Source organism: Bombina bombina, chromosome 4 (genome assembly GCF_027579735.1).
Source record: "Bombina bombina isolate aBomBom1 chromosome 4, aBomBom1.pri, whole genome shotgun sequence".
In the NCBI taxonomy this organism is placed as follows: Eukaryota; Metazoa; Chordata; class Amphibia; order Anura; family Bombinatoridae; genus Bombina; species Bombina bombina.
In genome coordinates this window covers 761,134,043-761,159,218 of record NC_069502.1, presented here as the reverse complement: position 1 = coordinate 761,159,218, position 25,176 = coordinate 761,134,043, and the positions used below count along the sequence as shown (strand labels likewise).

The 25,176-nt window shown below is 37.8% G+C and overlaps 1 protein-coding gene across 1 annotated transcript in view; it reads right to left on the bottom strand.

Annotated features, from left to right (window-relative positions):
- LOC128656900 (uncharacterized) overlaps window positions 1–25,176 on the bottom strand; it is a 351,437-nt gene that overhangs the window by 227,012 nt on the left and 99,249 nt on the right. The window contains exon 4 of the mRNA XM_053711069.1: window positions 24,607–24,765. Within this exon, the coding sequence (XP_053567044.1) occupies window positions 24,607–24,765 (159 nt within the window). The remainder of the gene's footprint in view (window positions 1–24,606; window positions 24,766–25,176) is intronic.

The window sequence follows — 25,176 nt, the reverse complement described above, 5'->3', positions numbered from 1 at the left end:
ATAAATCTAAAGAAAATTACTATCATTAACTAAATTATTCCTATTTAAAACTAAATACTTACCTATAAAATAAACCCTAAGCTAGCTACAATATGACTAATAGTTACATTGTATCTATCTTAGGTTTTATTTTTATTTTACAGGAAAGTTTGTATTTATTTTAACTAGGTAGAATAGTTACTAAATAGTTATTAACTATTTAATAACTACCTAGCTAAAATAAATACAAATTGACCTGTAAAATAAAACCTAACCTAAGTTACACTAACACCTAACACTACACTACAATTAAATAAATTAACTAAATTAAAAACAATTAAATTAATTTAATTAAATTTGCTAAATCACAAAAAACAACAACACTAAATTACAGAAAATAAAAAACAAATTACAGATCTTTAAAATAATTACACCTAATCTAATAGCCCTATCAAAATAAAAAAAGCCCCCCCCAAAATAAAAAAACCCTAGCCTACACTAAACTACCAATAGCCCTTAAAAGGGCCTTTTGCGGGGTATTTCCCCAAAGAAATCAGCTCTTTTCCCTGTAAAAAATTACAAACACCCCCCCAACAGTAAAACCCACCACCCACACAACCAACCCCCCAAATAAAATACTAACTAAAAAAAACCTAAGCTCCCCATTGCCCTGAAAAGGGATTTGGATTGGCATTGCCCTTCTATTGGAACAGCCAATAGAATGCAAGCTCAATCCTATTGGCTGATTGTGTGTGTAACAGATTTGGGGAGTCAAAAAAGTCTGTTTTTTTCAATTTTTTTCATCATATTTTATCATTTTTTTAAAGAAATTATATGATATGATAAAAATAATGGTATCCTTAGAAAGTCCATTTAATGGCGAGAAAAACGTTATATAATATGTGTGGGTACAGTAAACGAATAAGAGGAACATTACAGCTAAACACAAATACAGCAGAAATGTAAAAACAGCCCTGGTCCTTTACGGTAAGAAAATTGAAAAATGGTCTGGTCACTAAGGGGCTAACATAGAGGTACATACATACACATGTCTAAATATGTATATGTATGTATATATAAATATATATATGTGTGTTTACCTATGTATCTATATGTATATATATATATATATATATATATATACTTACAGACATATAAACACTTAAATACATATGCATACATATATAGACATACAGTATATATAAGTGGATTGGAGCCCTTTGCAGTTAAGTAGATGAAAACATGAAAAAACATATTTATGCAATATTCATAAGTGTTTAACTGTGTATTTACTATATATATATCTCACATTCCAATGTTCTGCACAAAAGGGATTGTCACCACCTAGGAGCAGCTTCTTTTAGCCCAGTTCTGCTTTTCACAATATATTTATAAATATATATTTGTGCAAATATCCATCAGATATATATTTAAATATCTCTTTATGAGTAAATAGAATATATTCTGCTACGCGCAGAACATTAGATTATGAAAGATGCAATATTATCTTCTTATGTTACGCTTTTAAACAACCATGATCATGTCTGTGCGACCTGTGGGTGCTAGGTATTTTTTTCAACTTTTTCAGCTCCATTGAAGTCTCTGGGGGAATGCGATTTTGCATTTGCAACTTCTCAAAGTCTATTTTTTGTCTCTTTTACCGTGATGTTACGAACATGAGGAAGCAAACTTTTTACTTTCAACTCGTAATACGAGTGTGAATCTCTGATTCTAGCAGTTTTAATGCTTGGACTTGAGTGCAAACTACTGCTCCACTCGTAATCTAGCCCATAGCTGGTATTTGTATGTAGGGTTGCCAGCTGTGCTTCATAAAAATACCACTGTTCCCACCACATATATTTTTCACAACTAAGCAGTCATTTTATCCCCTTGGTTGCCAGTAGCACATGTACAGAGCAGTGATGTGACCCCCTTGGGGTAACTGAAAAAATACAGTATAAAATTACAGTTCAATAAACCACTGGGAAATGACCCAGAGAAACACTGGTGTGTTCATAGTCTTAAAGGGATAGTCTAGTCAAAATTAAACGGTCATGATTCAAATAGAGCATGCACTTTTTAACAACTTTCTAATTTACTCTATTATGATTTTTTTTCGTTCTCTTGGTATCTTTAGTTGAAAAAGCAAGAATGTAAGTTTAGGAGCCAGCCCATTTTTGGTTCAGTACTTGGGTAGCACTTGCTGATTGGTGTCTACATTTAGACATATATATATATATATATATATATATATATATATATATATGATATATATATATGATATATATATATACACACACACACAAAAATAGGGAGCGCCTAAAAAAGGCTAAAGTGCATAAGATTGGGGCTTAAATTCCCATATAACACCTAATTCATATATGTATAGATTAAGTGGATAAAAGTGCACAAAATTAGTACAGTAATATGAATGTTTATTTATTAAAAATAATTTCAGTAGGGCTAATATAAAACCTAGCGTTCCAAGGAAGACAATGTATATGACAAGGGATAGGGGGGGCATGGGCGTCCCTAACCTAATAGCGTACAGGAAAGCGATCTTCCTTCAACACATAGTGGAATGGGCTCACAATGATGCAAACAAAGCTTGGATTCAATTAGACAGGCAGATCTTTAAGCGCAATAACGTAGGCACAGTGGCCTGGACTCCCCCTGCTCAGAGGCTGAGAACAGTACACCGATACATAATTACTGCAGAGACTTTGACTGTTTGGGACAGGACTATAGCGAACAGTACACACATCTCTTCTTATCACTCCCCACTCTCCCCTATCATTGAAAATACGGAACTCCCATACTGCAAGATGGGACACCGAATCTTATCACCTTACAACCTTAGAGTGGGCTCCATGTTTTTCCTCAGGGAGAATAACGCAACCAAAACTCAATGCCAGCTGGCAGAAACTCATGGAGAAATCTTCTCCTCTTGGCTCAGATATAATCAGTTATTACATTACATATCTCACCATAAGCATAGGAGGGACATGGGACGAGATCTCACTGCATTCGAAAAACTGTTCACTCATACAATCGTCCCTGGGCATCTAATATCCCTCCTCTACAAAGTAGCCTCTGACTCAGACATTAAAACATTGCCTTCATATACTATTGCCTGGAATAGGGAACTGGCCCGGGAAGTAGAGCAGGAGTCTTGGGAGCAGGCGTTTACGCTCACTAAACGTTCCTCGGTCTCGGCCACCATTCAAGAGATACACTTAAAATTCTTGAGCCGTTGGTATCTCACTCCCGTTAGACTGCATAAAATTTACCCCACACTGAGTGATAGCTGTTGGAGAGGGTGCGGGGAGGAGGGTTCAATCCTTCACATATGGTGGGGGTGCCCTAGATTGAGTACATTCTGGGAGGGTGTATTTGCTCACATATCGGAAACACTGGGAGTAAACATATCAAATACACCTGAAAGTATCCTATTTCTCCATCTTCCCAAAATCCTGGACCAAGCAAAACTGGCTCTTCTACTGATTATGATAACGAGCCCGAAAAGACTTATTCCTAAAAGATGGAAAACTCAACACATCCCCACTATAGATGAATGGAAACAACACGTTTCCGATCTCATTACCCTGGAGAGGTATCACTACCTCAAAATTGAGAAATTAGATATCCATGAAATGATCTTGGCAGGCTTTCTCAGTCTTTTTCTTTCTTCTCCCCATTTTCCTCTTTTCACTCTCGTGACTTATCTTTGTATTCTTCCTCGTAAAAAGCAATCTTCACAGAAGCTGAAATGTATCACTTGTTTGTTGGAATCTATCTTTTGTCATCTAAATATTACGATATACATACCATATGAGACAGATGAAAAATGTTAAAAAAAAAAAAACTTGTTAATTGATCTTTATTGTAATTACCTATGGAGCGTTGTTAATGTTTTATTTTTGCAAATATCAATAAAGCTCTTTTGAAAAAAAAATAAAAAATAATAATAATAATTTCAGTAAAAACACAACGTATCACAGTTGGAATATATATGCTGCGGAATCTGTTGGCGCTCTACAAATACCTGATAATAATAATAATAATAAGAATATGGGCATATATCAGATTAGAAATAAAAGATTGAAGGGCCCTTAGTATAAAAAGTCGCAAATAAAAGTCCTAAATTGTACTGTGAAAAATATAAAAATATGAAAAAATAATTAAATAGTGTTCATATTGTATCAAATTTGTTGGTTATAAATCCTGTGAAGTTATAATGATCCAGACGATGTCCAATGTATGGTGATTGTTAAGTAACCTGTCTCAGTCAGGGGCTCCCGGAAGATGACGAGGGCTGTTGTCCTATCTGCAGAGCGCTGAGTACACAAATTCTCTCACTCACATTTTCAACATAGATCTCCAACAAAACATCACTGGTCTTTGGGTTCAGTCCACACAGAGCAACTTTACCAGGATCCCAGGGGGCAGGTTTGTGCACTTTGCTCTGCCTTGGATAGAACTTGCTCCGCATCGGTGCACTAACATATATATATAGATCTATCATGTTTTTTTTATTTTTTATTTATTCATCTTTATTTGGCGAATAGTACAGTGAGAAGTAATCATTTCTTATACATTGTATGACATCTGTATACTGTAGTAGCTACCTTAGACTGCATGTGCCCATATTATGCTTCGTTTAGCTAAATCATTTCAAGAAAAATAATAACCGTCAAACTATAAAAAAGAACAAATACAAACCAAATAACAATAACAACAATAACGAATCTCTGGCTTATATGAGTTTAAATGTGATTCTTATAATCTATATATGTCATTGAACTAAATTTAAGAATATGTCTTTAACTGATCAGAGGGTCTCCTTTGTGTTGATCTGTTAGCAAGCCTTGAGAGGGGTGATGGCGAGACTGTGCAATAACCTGTCACAAAGCAACTGAAATCTGGAATTTGGGTCTTCATGTCATACTAGAGTCCCAAGAGAAAGTCTTATTATTAAGGGGAAGTTTATGTTGCAAATCCTCCCAAATAAATTTTAGGTTGAGAAAAAAAGTTAAGTTATTGGACTTAAAATACCCGTACTCTTCCATTTGATAAAGTGTCTGTTATATGGGCTAACCATCTTCCGAAAAAGGGGCAGGACTGAGACTTCCACATTCTGGCGATTAGGGATCTGGCCGAGTTTAGTGTTAGTTGGATTAATCTAAGCCTCAGTTTACACCTACAGGGAGGAGGGAAGTTTAGCAATGCTACCGTTGGATCCAATATGAAATGATCCTCCTGTCCCAATATGGTTTTAACATTATCTCCCAAAAAAGTTGTATCTTGGGGCATTCCCACCAAATGTGTATACGGGTTCCCCTTCTCCCACACCCCCTCCAGCAAAGTTCTGAGGAGGAGGGAAAAATACTTTTCAATCTGGCTGGTGTAAGGTACCACCTAGTTAATAGTTTGCAATTTGTTTCTAAAAACGTGGTGGAGGATGAAGACCTCCTGGTGTTGTGGAATATGCGTTTCCATTCCGTGTCTGTTAGCATCCTACCCAAATCTTTATGCCAGCGTTCTATATAGTCAGGGTGACTGGGGTTTTGAGCGCTAGTTAACAGCTTTCTAGCGCAAGATAAAGTGTGTCGAGCTTGCAGTGCAACCGAGCAAACCTGTTCAAACGGAGTCAGGTTCCTGAGCAGTGACTTTCTCTGGGGGTCTGTTTGAAGAAAGTGGTGTATTTGATTATATTTTAGCCAATTTGCCCCCTAATGTTTTTGTTAGATCCTGCCTGCGTTTAAGTTTGCCTTCTGTTGTCAGTGAACATAATGGGACCGTGAATCCCATTTCCCATGTGCTAGAATTAGTTATATCAAATTCAATGGCCCCAATCAACTCAGCATTTGGTGATTTAGGAGACATAGGGGACCTCAGTGTAGAGATGCTTGGCTGTTTTTTGATTATATTATCCCATATATATATATATCCCATAAGATTTCAGCCATGGTGGTCTGCTCTGTTTTGCTATCCAACATAGCGTTCCCGGGCTTGGTGTGTGTAAAATGTGCATTGGTACCCAGGCTTTCTTATCTTTATTTCTATGCCAGTCTATTATCCTTTGAAGGCAAGTGGCCTGATAGTAAACCTCAATATTAGGCAGACCTAATTTGGTTTGTAGCATAAGTGTACAGGTTTCTAGAAGATATTTGAACTTAATCTTTGGAAGAGAAATATTTAGGATTTCAGATTTATGTTCATTAATCAAAAAATTGGAGAAGTCTCCAAACTTTTTAAGTTCTTGTATTACTGCTTGAACCCGGGGGAGGAAAGGGTAAAAAGGATGTAATCCGCGTACATAGAGAGTTTGTATTCAAGTGGACCTACCTTTATTCCGGAGATTTGTGGATTGTTTTTTTTATCTGTGCTAATACCTCCATGCTAATGATGAACAGAACAGGTGAGAGAGGACAACCCTGTCTCATTCCGTTACGTATAATAAATGGATCTGAGATTTGCTGTGGGGGATTGATATAAGCTTTGTATTCTCCGGATCATCTTCTCCCCCAACCCCACCCTACCCAAGGTGGCAAATAGAAAATTCAATCTAGGCGGTCAAACGCCTTCTCGGCATCTGTTGAAATTATCACCATTTCTGTGCTAGACACTTTGGCGTGTTCAATTAATTGGAGGGTTCTGATGGTGTTGTCCCTGGCCTCCCTACCAGGGACAAAACCCGACTGGTCTGAGTGGATGATTTGGGGCAGGATTTTGTTGAGTCTATTTGCTAATATTTTAGTGTAAATTTTTAGGTCCGTATTTAGTAGTTAGATGGGTCTGTAGTTACTAGTGAGTTTGGGAGATTTACTTGGTTTGGGGATGACTGATATGTGGGTTTCAAGGCATTCTGAAGGAAGTTTTCGTCAATTTGATTGTAAAGTGCTAATAGGTGTGGGGCTAGAATATCTTTATATTGTTTATAATATTTGTTAGAAAATCCGTCCGGACCTGGGCTTTTATTCAATGGTAGGTCATTAATGGCAGCTAAAATTTCCTCTAAGGTGATCTGACCTTCTAAGGAGTCCCTATCACTGGCTTGTATCTGGTTTAAATCTGATTCTTGGAGATAGAGGTCCAATGCTCGAGCCTGGAGAAGATTATTTTGGATGGGGAGATTATACAATTCTCCATAATAGTCCCTAAAGGACTGAGCTATTAATTTAGAATCAGAGACATCCTTTCCTTGCCTATCTGTTATGCTAAAAATTTAGTTTTGTAAGGATTTGTGCTTTAAAGCTCTAGCCAGTAAGGTACCCGCTTTATTCCCTCCATGGAAGTATATTTTTTTAAGGTAAAGGGCCTTCCTATAAGCTTCCTTATGTAAGTGGTTTTTAAGGAGTTCCCTCGATTTGTGTAGAGCCTGCAGTAAGTCCTGCCTCTGGGGGTTATGTTTGTGGGCTAATTCGTCAGTTTGGAGATTTGTTAGTAAGGTTTTGTAGTTATGATTAGTCACACTTTTGTGTGTGGCTTTTTCTTTCAAGAAATGTCCTCTAAGGACCGCTTTGTGTGCCAGCCAGACCATTGGGGCCCTAATATAGGTGTTCGAGTTTAATTTAAAATAGTCTGTGATAGATTTGTGAGTTTGTGCTGTAACTATTGGGTCATGCAGTCATGCCTTATCTAGTCTCCTTAGGAATGGCTGGAGAGGAGCTGAGGGCCAAGCCAAAATCATTAAGACTGACGCATGATTAGACCAGGATATCGGGGAAATATTGGAGTCAAGCAGCAGTGTAATGCTTTTATGGTCCAAGAACCAATAATCGATTCTTGAGTATGAACGCGCCGGGTTAGAATAAAATGAGTAATTGCGAGTATTCGGGTGTATCGTACGCCAGGCGTAAGGTTTCTTAAAGTGTTACTGATTGAGTTCCGGACACCTGGGGTGACAGAGCTGTGGCCTTGGGAGCAGTCTAACGTTGGGAGCAGTGCTACATTGAGGTCCCCTCCTAGAATCAAGGACCCCCTCTGGACTTCTAAGAGTTTATTTCCTACCCTTTTAAAAAATTGTGCTTGTCAAGAATTGGGGGAGTAAATGTTGGCTAGTGTAATCGGTCTGTTGAACAGTAGTCCTACCAGGATAAAAAATCTACGCTCTTTATCTACGTGTTTTCCAAGTAATTGGAAGTGTGTATTTTTGTGAAATAGTATTCCTAGCCCGTTGGTCTTTTTCGAATGAGAGTGGAGGAAGGAGACCGGGAATTCCCGTGATTTGAAAGTAGGTTCTCTTCTGCTTAGGAAGTGTGTCTCTTGAACAAATATAATGTTCGCCCTTTCCCTCCTAAACCAGTTGAGAGCTATGGAGTGCTTGGTCGGGGAATTTAGACCTTTACAATTCTGTGAATATAAACTAATATCCCTATGTGGAGAACCTATAGTGGGGTTGATATGTGTGCAAGCTTACCCTTTGGCCTCGTATTAGGATGAGGTCACCCAACTTGAGTATACCCGTGACAGTGTTTCATGTGCCATGTCATTGTCTCGCCTCTGCCCGGGGGTGAGTGGTAATATGCAAAATAATGGGATATGGAAAATAAAGCATAGTAGGCCCTTAGGTGGTAGAATAGACAAGGAAAAACATTAGAGATTCGGTATAACCTGATAAACATGTTAACATTTAAACAAACAATATTAAACCAGGGACTAACTGTCCCACAGGTAGACTCCATCATGAAAGAGGGAGTCATTGGGGTGATGATTCAACCAGGACTGGTTGAATGGCACACAATTGGGGAACAACTTACAATTTGAAAAATACATGACATCTTAGCATATCATTTAGGATCTGTTGAAAAACAATACCAGGATTACTGTGAGAAAGAGACAACAAATTCAACATCAAAGATACAAGTCATTCTCAGCACTAAAGGATACTCCCTCAGTATAAACTGTTCTGGGAGTCATGTGTCCTATGTCCTTAGGGAGATTCAAACCTTCTGTAGTAGTAGGCCATAGTAATTAATAGGCTTCCAATTCAGCCATGATCGAGTTCGGTTGCAGGGGCACTTTGTGCTGATGGGGTCTAGGTTGTGCATTATCTCCCTGCAGAGGGGCAGATCTGGAGGAGTCCAGGGAGGGGAGTGAAGGTGGAGGAATTTCCAGGGATTTACAGAAGTGCTACAAATCATCCAAAGAGCGGTAGGTCACCAGCTTGTTATTTTTCATAACTTTCACACTGAAGGGAAACCCCATCTGTAGTTTAGTCCTTGTTCTTTTAGGTGCAGGGTGAGAAATCTCACCTCTTTATGATTTTGAAGGGTGATTGGGCTCAGGTCATCAAAGAATTGTAGCTTAATACCATAAATTTGGAAGGACTGTTGCTTCCTTGTTGCGTTCATTACTATTTCTTTATCTGTAAATCTGTGAAACCTGAGGATAACGTCCCTTGGGGGTTTACTATCTCGAGGTAGGGGCCTCAAGGCCCTGTGAGCTCTGTCCAGTGGCAATTCCTCTAATTGTTGGTCGTTCATTAGGTGTTTAAATATTTTTTGTACAAAATTTTGGAGGTTGTCAGAAGTTATTTTTTTTTTTTTGGAATACCCCTGATACAGAGGTTTTGCCTTCTGCCTCTGTTATCCAGATCTTCCAGTTTTGAAGGCAGAAAGTCAATCTGGGATTCCTGCGTTTCTATTTTTCCTGTGAGTAAATCAGCGTTAGATGAGCTTTCTTCTCTTTGTTCCTCCAGGTAAGATACTCTCCCCCCCAGGTCTGCCACATCTTTTTTGATCTCAGAAAGGCCGTCCTTCAAAATTTGGTTGACCTGTTGAAAAAAGGTTGTGAGGTCTGCCCTGGTTGGGAGTTCCCTCAAATCTGCTCTAGTAATAGGGGGATCTCTTTCCATAGATGGAGTATCTTGGTGATCTTCTTCCGACGTTTGTGATTCTTCTCCCTCATCAGGGGGGCTGCTTGTAGCTTTTGAAAGAAGGTGTTCATTTTTGTACTTGACAGATTGACAGTTTTAGGTCCTTTATCGGATTTAGGGGCTCTCCTCGTCGTCATATTTGTTGAATTGATTGAAGGTAATTTTTAGGCGGTACCAGGACTGATCTATAGGCCCGTCGTCTGCACCTCCTTTTTTATCTGAGAGTGTTATACTTTTGTATATATGTGTGGTTAAATCTCACTATGCTTTGTTGCTACAGGCCTGGAGGTCTCCTTTGAGGTTGAGTGCAGATGGTGTAGATCGTTAGCTTATTATATTACTGTGACCCAGATGCCTGTTTATCATGCTATGTATCCCAGTCCAGGCCTCTCTACCGTCGCTGGGCTACTCAGTACACTATATTATGATTACGCGCTTGATATACGGAACTCCAAGCTATTGTAATGTTGCCCACAAGTCTATCCCTGACTCAAATGCACATGTAGAGTCCAATAAAAAATTCTATTTAAGAGATTTGGCCCGTGCTAGGACTCCTGAATAGCATAATAGGAGCAAGTGTATACGGGGTCTCCAGCCCAGATGGCAGGGACGCTTTGATGATGAGTGCTTAAAGTTGCTTATTAATAGCAAAATGATGCTGTACACACTTCACTCACAGGTCAGCCTCTCAGGGTTCCTTGTAGGGATCTCCGTTTTCGGGTTTGGGCCTCCGCTACACTACTGGGATCTGCTATTTGAAATGAGGCTTATGGGTTTCCAGGCAGTGCAGCAGGGGTGCGTTTTGTGGAGAGAGCTCTATGTAGCTTAAATCTTCCTCGATCCCATTTCTCACCTCCTATATATGATCTTCATTGTTGAGGCTTGTTAACCTTCCTTTCAGGTCTGCCACGATGCCATCAAGCAAGGTAAATTCCCAGTGGGTGCAGAGTTAAACACGGAGCATTAGAACAGTGCAGCCATCTCAGGGTATCGTCGGCTCTGCCCCCCCCCCCCCAGATATATCATGTTTTATCTAATATAATCATTTTTTTACATTTTTATATTTTTCACAGTACAATTTAGGACTTTCCTTTGGGATTTTTCATACTAAATGCCCTTCAATCTATTTTTAATCCGATATATGCACATATATATTCTATGATACTTTGTGTTTCTTACTGAAATTATTTGTAATAAATGAACATTCATATTACTGTACTAATTGTGTGCTCTTTTAGCCACTTAATCGATGCATATATGAATGAGGTGTTTTTCATGTGAATTTAAGACCCTATCTTATGCACTTTGGCCTTTTTAAGGTGCTCCCTATTTTTGTGTGTATATATATATATATATATATATATATATATATATATATATATATATATATATATATATATATATATATATATATATAAATACAGTATATATATTTACATGAATACTTATTTACTTAGAAGTAAAAGAGAATATGCCCAATTTTCAATATACTATATGCAACAACATGTTATATTAGACTCCCCAATTTAAAATGAAAGGCAAATACCTCTGCACCCCAGAATACTACCAGTGGGGTTTTGCTTCTTAGCCAGTGAATTTATTTCCCACAAACCATTACTGTGCAAACATGTTCTTCCTATTAGTTCCAAAATCAAAACAAAAAGCTTTAAAGGGACAGTCTAGTCCAAAATAAACTTTCATGATTCAGATAGAGAAATTCATTTTAAACAATTTTCCAATTTACTTTTATCAACAATTTTGCTTTGTTCCCTTGGTATTCTTAGTTGAAAGCTAAACCTAGGAGGTTCATATGCTAATTTCTAAGCCCTTGAAGACTGCCTCTTCTCTCAGGGCATTTTGACAGTTTTTCACCACTAGAGGGTGTTAGTTCATGTGTGTCATATAGATAACACTGTGCTCACGCACGTGGAGTTCAGGTGAGCCAGCTCTGATTGGCTAAAATGGATGTCTGTCAAAAGAACTGAAATAAGGGGGCAGTTTGTAGAGCCTTAGATACAAGGTAATCACAGAGGTAAAATGTGTATTTATATAACTGTGTTGGTTATGCAAAACTAGGGAATGGGCAATAAAGGGATTATCTATCTTTTTAAACAATAAAAATTCTGGTGTAGACTGTCCCTTTAACTTAAAGGGCCATTTTAGTGAAACAATTACATGGTGTAATTTATTAGAGCATGTACATTTTATCCCTACTGACCCAGCAAATGGGGTTAAACACACAGTTAAATACTATATAAACAATAGGGTCTAAAAGTTTGCCATCACTGTCTGGTGTGACACTTTATATTTCATGCTTAATGTATTGTCCTAGCACACATGTGAGTTGTAGTTTTCTATTAACAATTGACACTAATTAATACATTTTTTTTAGTATGGACCTGCTAGTTATTCTCCTGCTTATTCTCTTCTGCTTTCAGAACCAAATTGCATCTGAGTATTTCTAAGGGAGCAGTATAATCTAAATCACATTAGTATAGAATGCCAATACAAAAACTCAGGAGGACACTCTTGAACCTCCAATACTTAAGAGGTAATAATAATAGAATGTATCTTGATGTGAAGAGACCACTTTTTGGGTTTCGCAGTACAAACCCAATTTTGATGATATTTTAGCAAGCTTGTATTTGTAAATCACATGCAATAATATCAAGAGATTATATTCAATATTAATAATAAAAGCTTACATGCCTATTATTAAAGGATTAAGGGTCTACTGCTTAGCTACATTGGACCTCATATTCTAGTTTAACCCTTTGGCTGCTAAGCCATTTCCCTCCTGGGTGCTAATATTTTTATTATTATTATTATTTTTGCAATTTTTGAAAACTTTTTTTTTAACTTTCTTTTTTTTTTTTTACAGACCCCAAGACTTACACTGGTTAGGCGATTACCTTTCCAACAATGGGTCTTGGGGGTCTGTAGCTACTTAGATGCCTGAGATACAGGCTTCTAAGCAGCATGCCCCCTCCTCCTATACTTAACATTGTTAAGTATAAATAAAGTTGCACGGTGACGTCATCACGTAATTGCGCGTGACGTCACCGCACATCACGTGAAGCCCCGGCGATGCCTGTCACTCTACAGGCACGATTGCCGGAGTAGGAGCAGCAAGGAGCCCCCAGATCTCCCTCAAGGTGGGAGAGTGCTCATGACGGCTCTGAGCCGTCATTAGCACCAGAGTGAGAAACTCTGTGACGGCTCAGAGCCGTCATTAGCACTCAAAGGGTTAAAACAAGCAATAACTTCCATTTGACGTGAGGAGAATAAGATGATGTGGGGATGGTCAGTGATGTTTATTATTTGGGATGTGGTGTTGCACCTCTTAAAATCACTGACTGACTGATCAATAGCTAAATTAGGGAAAATTTAAAAAAAAATCACAAAATTGTCATCACAATAAAGGGCCATGCTATGGTGGAAGATAATAATAAAAAAAAAAGCTACAAAGGAGAATATAGATCTATAAAATATAGTATGTAAAGTCTGAAATAATTACAGTGGGAAAATACCTCTAGTCATAAAAGAGAAAGGAAAAGGTTAACAAGGCACTCAAAGGACCATCAAGGAATAGCATTCCTAATAAACAATACTTTCTCAAAAAGTCATAGGTAAAATACCCAAGAGAAGCTGTGCCCAAGATTGAACCTGGGACTCCTAGATCTTAGCCTGTTTCCCTGTCTCTACACCACCAAAGGGCTTAGGTTTCTGCTGTTGTTCCTGGAGATCTACTGCCTGCACTGGCTAGCTCTTTGGCTCCACTTGCTTGCCATCTGCAAATAGGTTCGCAATCAGCACAGCTATAAATGGCTGCCACACAGAGTACTCACTGCCCTGATATTGTGGTTCATTCTTGCTGTTAGTGCCTCTGTCCTGAAGTCTGTTTCCCTGTTGTTTGGTGATTATTCTGGTTCCTGAATCTGGCTTTCCTCCTGACTTCACTTTTTGGATCTGTCTTGGATATGATGAAGGATTGGACAGATTCTCTGGTATTCTGAATGTGAACTGTTTTCCACACTTCTCTTTTGGATTCTCCTTGTGTTTGATAACTGATCGGAGTGATTCCTGGTATCTGACCCTCGGCCTGTCTTCTGACTTCTCTCTGGTTACCAGCCTGTCTCTGCTACCAGTGTATCCAGTATCACTTATTTTCTCAGCAGTATCCTTTTCCTGTACCCAAGCCCTGCAGACGGAATCTGCCAAGCACTGGTATCCTGTTCCAGTATTCACGCCCTGAAGAGGGCATATGACAAGCTCTGCTATCCTGCTCCTGTACCCAATCCCTGAAGAGTGCGTCTGCCAAGCACTGATATCCTGTTCCAGTATCCACAATCTGCACAGGGCATCGGCCAAGCTCTACTATCCTGCTCCTGTACCCAAGCCCTAAAGAGGGGAGTCTGCCAAGCACTGGTATCCTGTTCCAGTATCCTCACCCTGCACAGGGCATCTGCCAAGCTCTGCTATCCTGCTCTTGTGCCCAAGCCGTGCAGAGGGAATCTGACAAGCACTGGTATCCTGTTCCAGTAATCACGCCCTGAAGAGGGCATATGCCAAGCACTGCTATACTGCTCCTGTACCCAAGCCCTGAAGAGTGCATCTGCCAAGCACTGGTATCCTGTTCCAGTATCCACACCCTGCACAGGGCATCTGCCAAGCTCCGCTATCCTGCTCCTGTGCCCAAGCCCTGCAGAGGGCATCTGCCAAGCACTGGTATCCTGTTCCAGTATCCAAGTCCTTTAGAGGGCATCTGCCAAGCTCCACTATCCTTCTCCTGTACTCAAGCCCTGCAGACGGCATCTGCAAAGCACTGGTATCCTGTTCCTGTATTCACACCCTGTAGAGGGCGTCTGTTGAAAGAAATGACAGGCAGATTTAGGCAAACAGTTCAGTGAGAAAAACTCTGGGCAATAATACTTGCTGATAGATGACAAGATGACAAATTGTAGAGTAATGCGGAAGTAATCCTTCATATAATAGGTAAGGTAGGATTCCTCACAGGAGATAATCTGTACAGGATCAATGCAGAACAATAGAAACACTGAGTTACTACTGCAGCTTGTGAGATAATTAAGCACCAACTAGTAACAGGTGCACTGTCACAGCTTTGTAGAAATCCAAGTAGAGGGGTGGAGATTGAAGTTACTACTCTTAAATAGATATTACAGTAGTATCATAAAGAAGCCCATACTACTGGCCCCTTTTAGTGCTCATGAATGATGGGACTAAGTCTGTCACCTCAACACATAAGGTCCAAACTCCTGAACCCGCTCTGCCTAGCATGACAGCTGTACTGGTCAAACCAAGAAATCTGAAACAGTAAATGCCATCTTATAACAACTATTATATAACAAAGTAATCATAACTAATATTCTACATTATAACAGGATATACTCAAATAACCTCTGCATACTGATAAAAATAAACTGGACCGAATAGTAAGGCTCTAACTTCTGTTAAGCAATGGTTAAAGTCAGATATTACAATCCTTGAAGCAGCATATAAGAATATATAAAAACAAGGAAGCAAAAATGCTATATCATACAGCATGAAAAACCACTAATTGCTTAAAGGGACAGTTTACTCCAAAAAAAAATATTCCCCTTTAATTTGTTCCCAATGATCCACTGTACCTGCTGGAGTGTATCAAATTATTTACAAGTATTTCTATGACCCTTATATTGGCATTTGAAATAGTTGATTTAGCCTGTGGTATCCCCACCTATTCTGAAAGTTTTTGGTCTCCAGGCCAAGCTGTGTAAACACAGCCAGCAGAAGAAATTATACTACCAGTGGGTTATAGAAGAGATAAGGTAATAAAAGTTAATTTTCCATTGTTCTCTCCAAGTATTGGTGATTGGTTTATGGGCAGATATAAGATAAAGAAGCAGGTTTATGTACACAATGTGATAAAGTAATGAGATCTGATTATACCTACAAGCTAGGTATAGCTTCAAAACACAAAATAAACTAATTCATACACACAAATAAACCTTAAAAAGCAAATTAATTGGAAACAGATTAAGGGAAAACAATTTTACAGTATACTGTCCCTTTAAACTAAAATCCCCAAACCTCAGACCCGTGGATCATCATCAAGGTTAATAAATCGATTATGGGATAGTAGGAAACAATCAGTGCATATCATTTCTTAAAATAAGGAAGTCTCAAGAAGAGAAACAACATGAGTGAATATATTAGACCACTGTACACCCAGTCACCTTACCTATTATGAATCCATATATCCAACACCCATTTTAACGTCCTTAACAGCATAGAAATTATCTTCATACCACAACAATGCAAGGATTAGGACTACTTCATTTTAGAAATATCCCCTAAAGACACATTTCTCCCAAAGTTAAAATCTGAATCCTCTCTATAACTCAAAGCTCCATCACAATGAGAAGCCAATGATTTCCACTGTTGTGACTTCTGGAATAAATCCATCTCCATCTCATCCTGACCACATCCTGGCCGAGTAGATTTCACAACAGGGTCCGCTATAGTGTTCCCTGCAGGAGCTCTCCTAAGTCCATTCACAGTTCCCTGTGGACCCTTAGGCTGCTCTTGAGTAGGCTTGCTCTTCCACATGACAAGCTCCTGTACACTTAGTGCTTGCTATACATGAGGCATAACAAACTATTAATGCCGGGGTCTCACTGCATTGATTGTCCCATGCTGCACATTAATATCCTCAGCGTGAGAAATTTCACTAGAGGCTATAATCAGGGGCGGATGGAGTGCTGCGTTCAAGGTATCGGCAAAGGCCTTTTTATAGTGAGTCAGTAAGGTGCATATTTTTTTTTTCTATGAGATAAGTTGTAGTTTGCATAGTAAATGGAATTAGAAAAGGTACTTAGAAGTAAGATTGGCTCAGGTGTGGGATTTGTGCACAATTTTGTATACAGAATTATGCTATGGCTATTTTCTCTTTCCTGTGAGGACTGCTGTTGAAGATCTTTGAAAATAAAGACTGCCTCACTTTTTATCAAAGGACTGTTGGTATTTAGTATCTGATTTATGTTCGGTATCGGATTATTTTTGTACTTATTAACACATTTTATATTCACTTTATCACGCTATTGTGTTACTTTTTTACCATTGTGATACATTTTATTTTGATTATAATTCTTGCATAACATTATCATTCTCCCCAGGAGTGACCACAATGTTATCTATATGTAATACATGAACTAGCATTTTCAAGCTGTTGTGCAAGATTTAAAAAGCAAATAAAAAGTACTGAGATAAGGAGCGACCTGCAAGGGCTAAGAAACACACAAACCTAGAGGTTACAAAGTATATTAATATATGTTAGTTATAGAAAGCTGAAGAATAGGCAGCAAAGGTGTTATAAACAATAACAAAAATCAAGTAAAAGTCCCTTTAACAGAATTTACAAGGTCTTGAAAATCAGGAACAGTTCAGTGATACACCCCTTCAAAAGTCCACCCGATTTTGGGCTAGATTACAAGTGACGTGTTAAAGTTAGCACGGGCCGCAATAAGCAATATCGCGATCTCGCTAACTTGTGCCCATATTATAAGTTAAAAGTAAACGTGTACACTGAAGCGCAAACAAAATTTGTGCTCGTCAGCAGGACCGCCTTATGGCGAGGCAACCAAGGTGGCCACCTAGGGCCCTGTGCTCAGGGGGGCCCCACATCAATTCTAGGCATCACTGCCATTGATAAAATAATAAACTAAAATGAATAAAGCTGACAGGTTAAGACAGCAAACCAGATAATGCACAACAGGAAGGGGCATGAGAGGCATAAATTAAAAGCAAAAAGGGCTCAACAGGACTATGTAAGCGCCGGGTATTTTAAGATTTCCTTATTCTGAGAACATGTCTATAAGACGTATATGCAGCATACAGTAGAGGTTGAAAATTTATTTGACCCGGTGACCTGCCACATTAAATCAGAATGCCTCTAATTGGCTGTCAACTTCTTGACAGCAGAGCAATGCCTCTTGAAGATTTCCTCCATCGCAAAAAACAGAAGTAACTCGCCTCTGATAGGAAAACTATGATTCAGAGAGCATGATAATCAGTTTTATTATATGCCATATGTTCAAGGCAATGTGGAGCGCATTTGATAATTAGAACAGTATTCTATCTCACAAAGAAATGTCACAGTAACAGACTTACATGTACAAGCCGTTACTGTGAAAATACCAGTGGCCCTCGGTTTACGTTCAATTTGCGCCGTTTCAGAATAACAACCTTTTTTTTTTAGTCATGCAACTGCTATTGAAAAGCATTGAAGAGCAGTGCACTAATTAAAATAGCCAGTAGATGGAGCTGTCCGCTTGTGTTGCAGCAAAGTTTTGCAAGCTTAGCAGACTGAAATTAATCTGTGTACACAGAACAAACATTAGCTATTGAGCAGCTTTCAAAGAAACAAGATCTAGCAGCCACTTCCCTATTATCTCCCTGTCCAGCTGCTTGAGGTGAGGGTGCCTAACTGCCTATTAATCACTCCAGATTGAAATGCATAGAATAGGTGCAAACCCAATATTATCTAACATGCTAACAATGCAGAGAACTGTTTGCAGAAAAATGCAAGTAAAAAAATGTTTTTGTTCATTAAACTTAGTTTGATAATACAGTCTTTTGTGTGATTATTTAATTAGGTTTATAATGCTGTTTAACATTTAAAGTCTTCATTTCAAAGCTTTAAAAATAATGTATTAGGTATTGCTTATGTCAATTTTGAGAAGGGCCTGCAATCTAACTCCCTCGCTTCCCATTGACTCACATTATAAACTGGGTTTCAATTTACATCGGTTTCGATTTACAACCATTCCTTCTGGAACCTAACCCCGGCGTAAAACTGAGGGCTACCTGTACACAGAATTTATTGTTCAAATTAAAAGACTGCATGGTGTATGTGTATATGTAAAAATGTGTAAAGTAAATATATATATATATATATATATAAATAAAAATATATACAATTGTATGCAAAAGTTTAGGCACCCCTGACAATTTCCATGATTTTCATTTATAAATAATTGGGTGTTTGGATCAGCAATTTAATTTTGATCTATCAAATAACTGAAGGACACAATAATATTTCAGTAGTGAAATGAGGTTTAACAGAAAATGTGCAATATGCATCAAAACGAAATTAGACAGGTGCATTAATTTGGGCACCCCAACAGAAATATTGCATCAATATTTAGTAGAGCCTCCTTTAGCAGAAATAACAGCCTCAAGACGCTTCCTATAGCCTGTAATGAGTGTCTGGATTCTGGATGAAGGTATTTTGGACCATTCCTCCTTGCAAAACATCTCCAGCTCAGTTAGGTTTGATGGTTGCCGAGCATGGACAGCCCACTTCAAATCACCCCACAGATTTTCAATGATATTCAGGTCTGGGGACTGGGATGGCCATTCCAGAACATTGTACTTGTTCATCTGCTTAAATGCCAGAGTAGATTTTGAGCAGTGTTTTGGGTCGTTGTCTTGTTGAAATATCCAGCCCCCACGTAACTTCAACTTTGTGACTGATTCCATAACATTATTCTCAAGTATCTGCTGATATTGATTGGAATCCATGCGACCCTCAACTTTAACAAGATTCCCAATACCGGCACTGGCCACACAGCCCCACAGCATGATGGAACATCCACCAAATTTTACTGTGGATAGCAAGTGTTTGTCTTGGAACGCTGTGTTCTTTTGCCGCCATGCATAATGCTCCTTGTTATGACCAAATAACGCAATCTTTGTTTCATCAGTCCACAGCATCTTCTTCCAAAATGAAGCTGGCTTGTCCAAATGTGCGTTTGTATAGCTCAAGCGACTCTGTTTGTGGCGTGTGTGCAGAAAAGGCTTCTTCCGCATCACTCTCCCATACAGCTTCTCCTTGTGCAAAGTGCGCTGAATTATTGATGCACAGTCTAAAGACCGCTGCTCCATAACTTGTCCGCCTGCTCTGAGGCGGCGGACAGAAATCAACCCGATCGATTGGCCGCGAATCTGCAGAGGACGGCATTGCACCAGCAGTTCACAAGAACTGCTGGTGCAATGATAAATGCCGACAGTGTATGCTGTCAGCATTTATCGATGTGCGGCGGACATGATACGCTATATCGGATGATGTCCGTTTGTACCATAGTATATAGGCTCCTATGTGCTATTGCTTTGTCTTTTTAAATTTAATAATATTTCAGTTTAACATTTGCCTTGTATATCTACAGCGAGTATCCTTTAGAAAAAAAGGGCATCGCTTGGAGGAAGCTGTTATAAACTAAATGAAGTTCCAGGATGCAGACAAAATAAGGTGTGAAGGTTTCTCTTTTATCTTAAGGGGACTTGTGTATTTGAGCTCAGACACTGACTGGATTTTATGCACATACTAATGGAATCCTAGTTAATCCCTATGTACTTAATTAACAATTGACCTTTGGAGGTAGCCTTTGTGACTCCACATCATTAAGTTTCAATTGTGTTTAGTTTTATTGGAAATAAGGCATAACTGTATTCCGCCATTATAATCTAAAGCTACAATTTTCAGCTGTTTTAAAATATTATGTATATTCAGGTAGGTATTAGGTATTGCTAAATGTAATATGCACAACACTCTTATACTTTATGTAAAGCTAATAGCATATCCTATAGATTTATAAATCCTTCAGAACAGGGTTATTATCCTTCTATATTAAGGTGTGTAAAAGTATTTCTTTTTTACCATGACTCAGTGTTATTGTGTACCTCTACTTACCCAGTGCTATTGAATTTGGTGTCGCTTTATAAATAATAATCATACTAATAATATTGATGCATGAACTGGTCTACACATTGCACAGTTTGCACTGAATAATGCATGTGTGTAGCTTTTCCTAACAGTTGTGCAATTTTATGAATAGAGGACTTTAGTGAATTTTATTCTTTATATGAACACACAGGCACATATATACTGTATATATATAAATATACAGTGTAGATATACAGTGTATATATATATGTAAGTTGTGTTTAAATTAAAATAAAAATTAATGACAAAATGCAACACAAGGCATCTCTGTTTAAACATGCATACTATGGGTGTGGTTTTTTTTTTTTTAAATCTCACTATGCAGTATTCATTTGTGAAATAAAACAAATAGACTATAATATCCTTTTATCATTCCCACAAGACAATCCTGTCAAGTATCAGTGGCTCCTGAGTCATGAAACTTCTAGTGCTTTAAGAAATTCTTACAGCCTCTTACCCGCAGGATACAAATAATTGTACTTTATAGGGTAGGGTCACAAAACTCTTATATAGCACCATTAGAAACTAGTTCTATTTGAGGGACAGTCTAGTCAAAATTAAATCTTCACTATTCAGATAGGGCATACAATTTAAAAAAAAACTTTCTAATTAACTCTTATCATCAAATTTGTTTTGTTCTATTGGTATTCTTTGTTGAAAGCTAAACTTACGGTGAGTTTCAAGAAACCATAGTGTAATTTATTGATATATTTATTTATTAACTGGTCCTTGTCTTGAAATAAATGACTAGCTCCAGGTGCATGTAATTTGATTATGGCGGTACTTTTAAGTTGTAGCTCTTTGACTTTTAAAGCTACACTGTACCCAAAAATTTTCTTTCGTGATTCAGATTGAGCATGAAATTTTAAGCAACTTTCTAATTTACTCCTATTATCAAATTTTCTTCATTCTCTTGGTATCTTTATTTGAAATGCAAGCATGTAAGTTTAGATGCCGGCCCATTTTTGGTGAACAACCTGGGTTGTCCTTGCTGATTGGTGGATAAATTCATCCATCAATAAAAAAGTGCTGCCCAGAGTACTGAAACCAAAAAAAAGCTTAGATGCCTTCTTTTTCAAATAATGATAGCAAGAGAACGAAGAAAAATTGATAATAGGAGTAAATTAGAAAGTTGCTTAAAATTGCATGCTCTTTCTGAATTACCAAAGAAGGGTTCAGTGTCCCTTTAAATACAGTTAGAAAACCCTTTATCCAAACTGCTTGGGATCGGAAAAGGTATGGATTTCGCAATAGTTTGCATCACTCATCACAAGTTAAGGAGCAGCGGTCTTACAACTGCTGCTTCTTAGCGTATGTTACTAAATATCTAAGTTGTGTGCCAAGTCATTACAGTTTAACTTCAGACATCTCTTTAATAGCATCCTGTAGTGGTTGGAATTAAAGTGAATGTAAAGTTTGAGGAATGAATGCCCGGTTTTTAATAATCCTATTAAAAACAGGGGCACTTTCATTCATCAAACTTTAAATTACACTGCTTTTGTTAAAATACTTACCTTTTCTTTCTGCAAGCTGCTCCAGCGCTTCTCCAGCCCGTCGCAAGCTTCTTCTTACGTCAGGAATGACGATTCAGGCATCCTCCAATCACGGCTTCCCCCCCAGGGAAATCATTGCCTAAAGCAACGCCATGATTGGTGGAAGTCCGGAATCGTCATTTCTGACATCTGCAGAGGCTTGCGACGGGCAGAGGAAGCGCTGGAGTGGCTTGCAGAAAGAAAAGGTAAGTATTTTAACAAAAGCAGTGTAATTTAAAGTTTGATGAATAAAAGTGCCCCTGTTTTTAATAGGATTATTAAAAACCGGGCACTCATTCCTCAAACTTTACATTCACTTTAAGTAAAGCTTTATCTCAGATCTGCAAATCAATTACAGTGGAGAAAATAAATACAATCTGTCGTCCTGCTATGTCAGAACACTAATTTGCATGTCTCAAGTCCCCCTGGAGTAACGAGTAGGACCAAACTTTATGAAGTATATCTACTGTGTCCTGAATGCGCACAGCTGATCTTGAACCATACAGGGACCCCCACCTTCCAATGTCTAACAATGCAGGTTCTTGTGACAGTGCACAAAATTCTAATGAATGTGTTAATATGTGAATTATATTTGACATTATATTAATTTAAAAGGGATTGTGCAATAGTAAGGGTTAAACGTTCACTTAATATAGCACTTAAATATTTAGATAAAGATACCCATATAGATCCAACATATGTATGTAGGTAGGTACCTTCCTCCTTACAATCCCTATAGCAATGTCTTGAACCCCCTTTAACTTTATGGGATGTTTTTAAAGGGGTTAAATACTATTGAAAGGTTATCTTAATACAGTTTTCTCTTAGGTCTGCACTGAGCAAACCTTTACTTGAAGAATGTAATATTTCATTACATTTTTTTAATGGTTATTTCTGTACCTATGTCCTTTTCCCATTAGAGGATTTAGTGACATTTTTGGCAGCTTGCAGGGATATATATAATTGCAAGTTTGTTTTTTTATATCTAGTGGTTGTGCTGCAAAAAATCTTGAGAGTTGAACTGGGTTGAGGAGAGAGATCTAATATGTATTTATATAGGGCAGAGGTTAGCTGTAAGTATAGGTACCATCTGAGGTGCAGAGGTTCTAATGTCTACTGAAGCTGGGTGAAAGTTAGGGGTTTATTATTTATGAGGAGATCTGCCACCTGGTAGAGGCCCTTATTTTCCCATTTATTTAAATGTTTTCTGAAGTCTAACAAAAGAAGATATTTCATGGGCATTTTTTAAATAAACCAACTGGGAAAAGTAATTTATTCCTGATCGTGGATTTCCAGTGTTGAATCGAGAAGTTAGTAGCTGGGGAACAATAAAATAATTTCTTGTGATATGGAAGTTTATCCCATATTAAATCTTCAGACGAGTCACACCTCTGCTTCAAATTTAGTACATAAAATGTCTGAATTTCTATTGCCTAAGAAAGTTGTTTGCGCTAGGCTGGATGCATGGTAGTAGTCCAGTAGGTCGGGGGCCCCCTAGTTGTCTATGATGAGTCAATATTTTAGTGGGGATTTTTGCATGTTTATTGCTTCTAATAAATTGAAGTAAATCTAATTATAGGGAAATGATATCATGTCGGTGAATTTTAATTGGGAGTGCTCTAAATAGGTAAAGGAATAGTCCACCATACCACGAGGAATTGAATTTCTTCCATTTATTTATGTATTTTTAGAAGCTGAAACATAGCTTCAGTTTTAAAATAAAAATAATACATTTCGAATGATACGTTGCAAATATATTATTTTTATTTTAAAACTGAAGCTATGTTTTGTACTAATATCCCAATCATCTGTGATTGGACTGCTGCATGTTTAAATAGAGGTCTGTTTCCTATTGATGTCATCAATGAGTAAGCACTGAATGTGGGTGCAAAATGCGTAAGAGCTTGACTATTTTCCATGTATTTTTAAATGTATTCTAATAAATGTTATTTTTTAATTTGTGTGCAGCATCTGCTCTTCTTATAAACAGTGTCTGCTGCCTGCTCATTCAAATATGGGTGAACAGGTTATCTAGCTGGGAACCTTGTCTGTCTGTCAAATGTTTAATGGCGCCCAATGCCTCAAAATAAAAATAGATTTAAAAAAAACTTTTAAAAAAAATAGATTTGAAATATGTTACTGTTACTGAATTTAACTGTATATACTACTCAAGTTTTTTTTTTTTTTAAAAAATGGTATAAATAAAAATGGTTGTTTACCAAGGAGAAGTGTGAAACAGTATTTTTGTTTGTTTGCTTTTTAGATGACTAATTATAAAGTGTCTGTTTACTGCTCAGTGGTGCTGAGAACCAACCAAAAAAAGAGCAGACACAGAATTTGCTTTTTAGCCTATGTAGGAAATGTGTGTCAATTTTACACAAATGCAAGGTTTTAAATGTCCCTTTAACTGGTATGTAATTTACAAACATTACCGTCTTTCTTTCAAGTATCTCCTTTTTCCTTTGGAAGTTTAGATCACACATCTGTATTTGGCAATGCTGATTATGAACTTTTTTATTTAGCATCGCAAGATATTGTTGGTACAAAGAGTCTCTGAACCTGTACATATTTTTATACGTCTCCAGGTGGCGCTGAAAGAAATAAGAATAAAATTAAAGGATTGTATTTTATTTTTCAAATGTTTTTAATATGTGCATTAGGAATACTCCTATATATGGAAGGACAAACAGTGAGCAAATCTTAAAATGGATAATAGTGGCAGATTGTGTCATATCTTGTTTTTGACCTTTGAGTAGGATAGCCACAGCAACAACAACATTTTGTAATTTAAAGGGACATTGAACCCAAATGTTTTCTTTCATGATTCAGATAGAGCGTGCAATTTTAAACAACTTTCTCATTTACTCCTATTATCAAATTTTCTTTGTTCTCTTGCTATCTTTATTTGAAGAAGAAGGAATCTAAGTTAAGGAGCCAGACAATTTTTGTTCAGTACCCTGGACAGCACTTGTTTATTGGTGGGTGAATTTATCCACCAATCA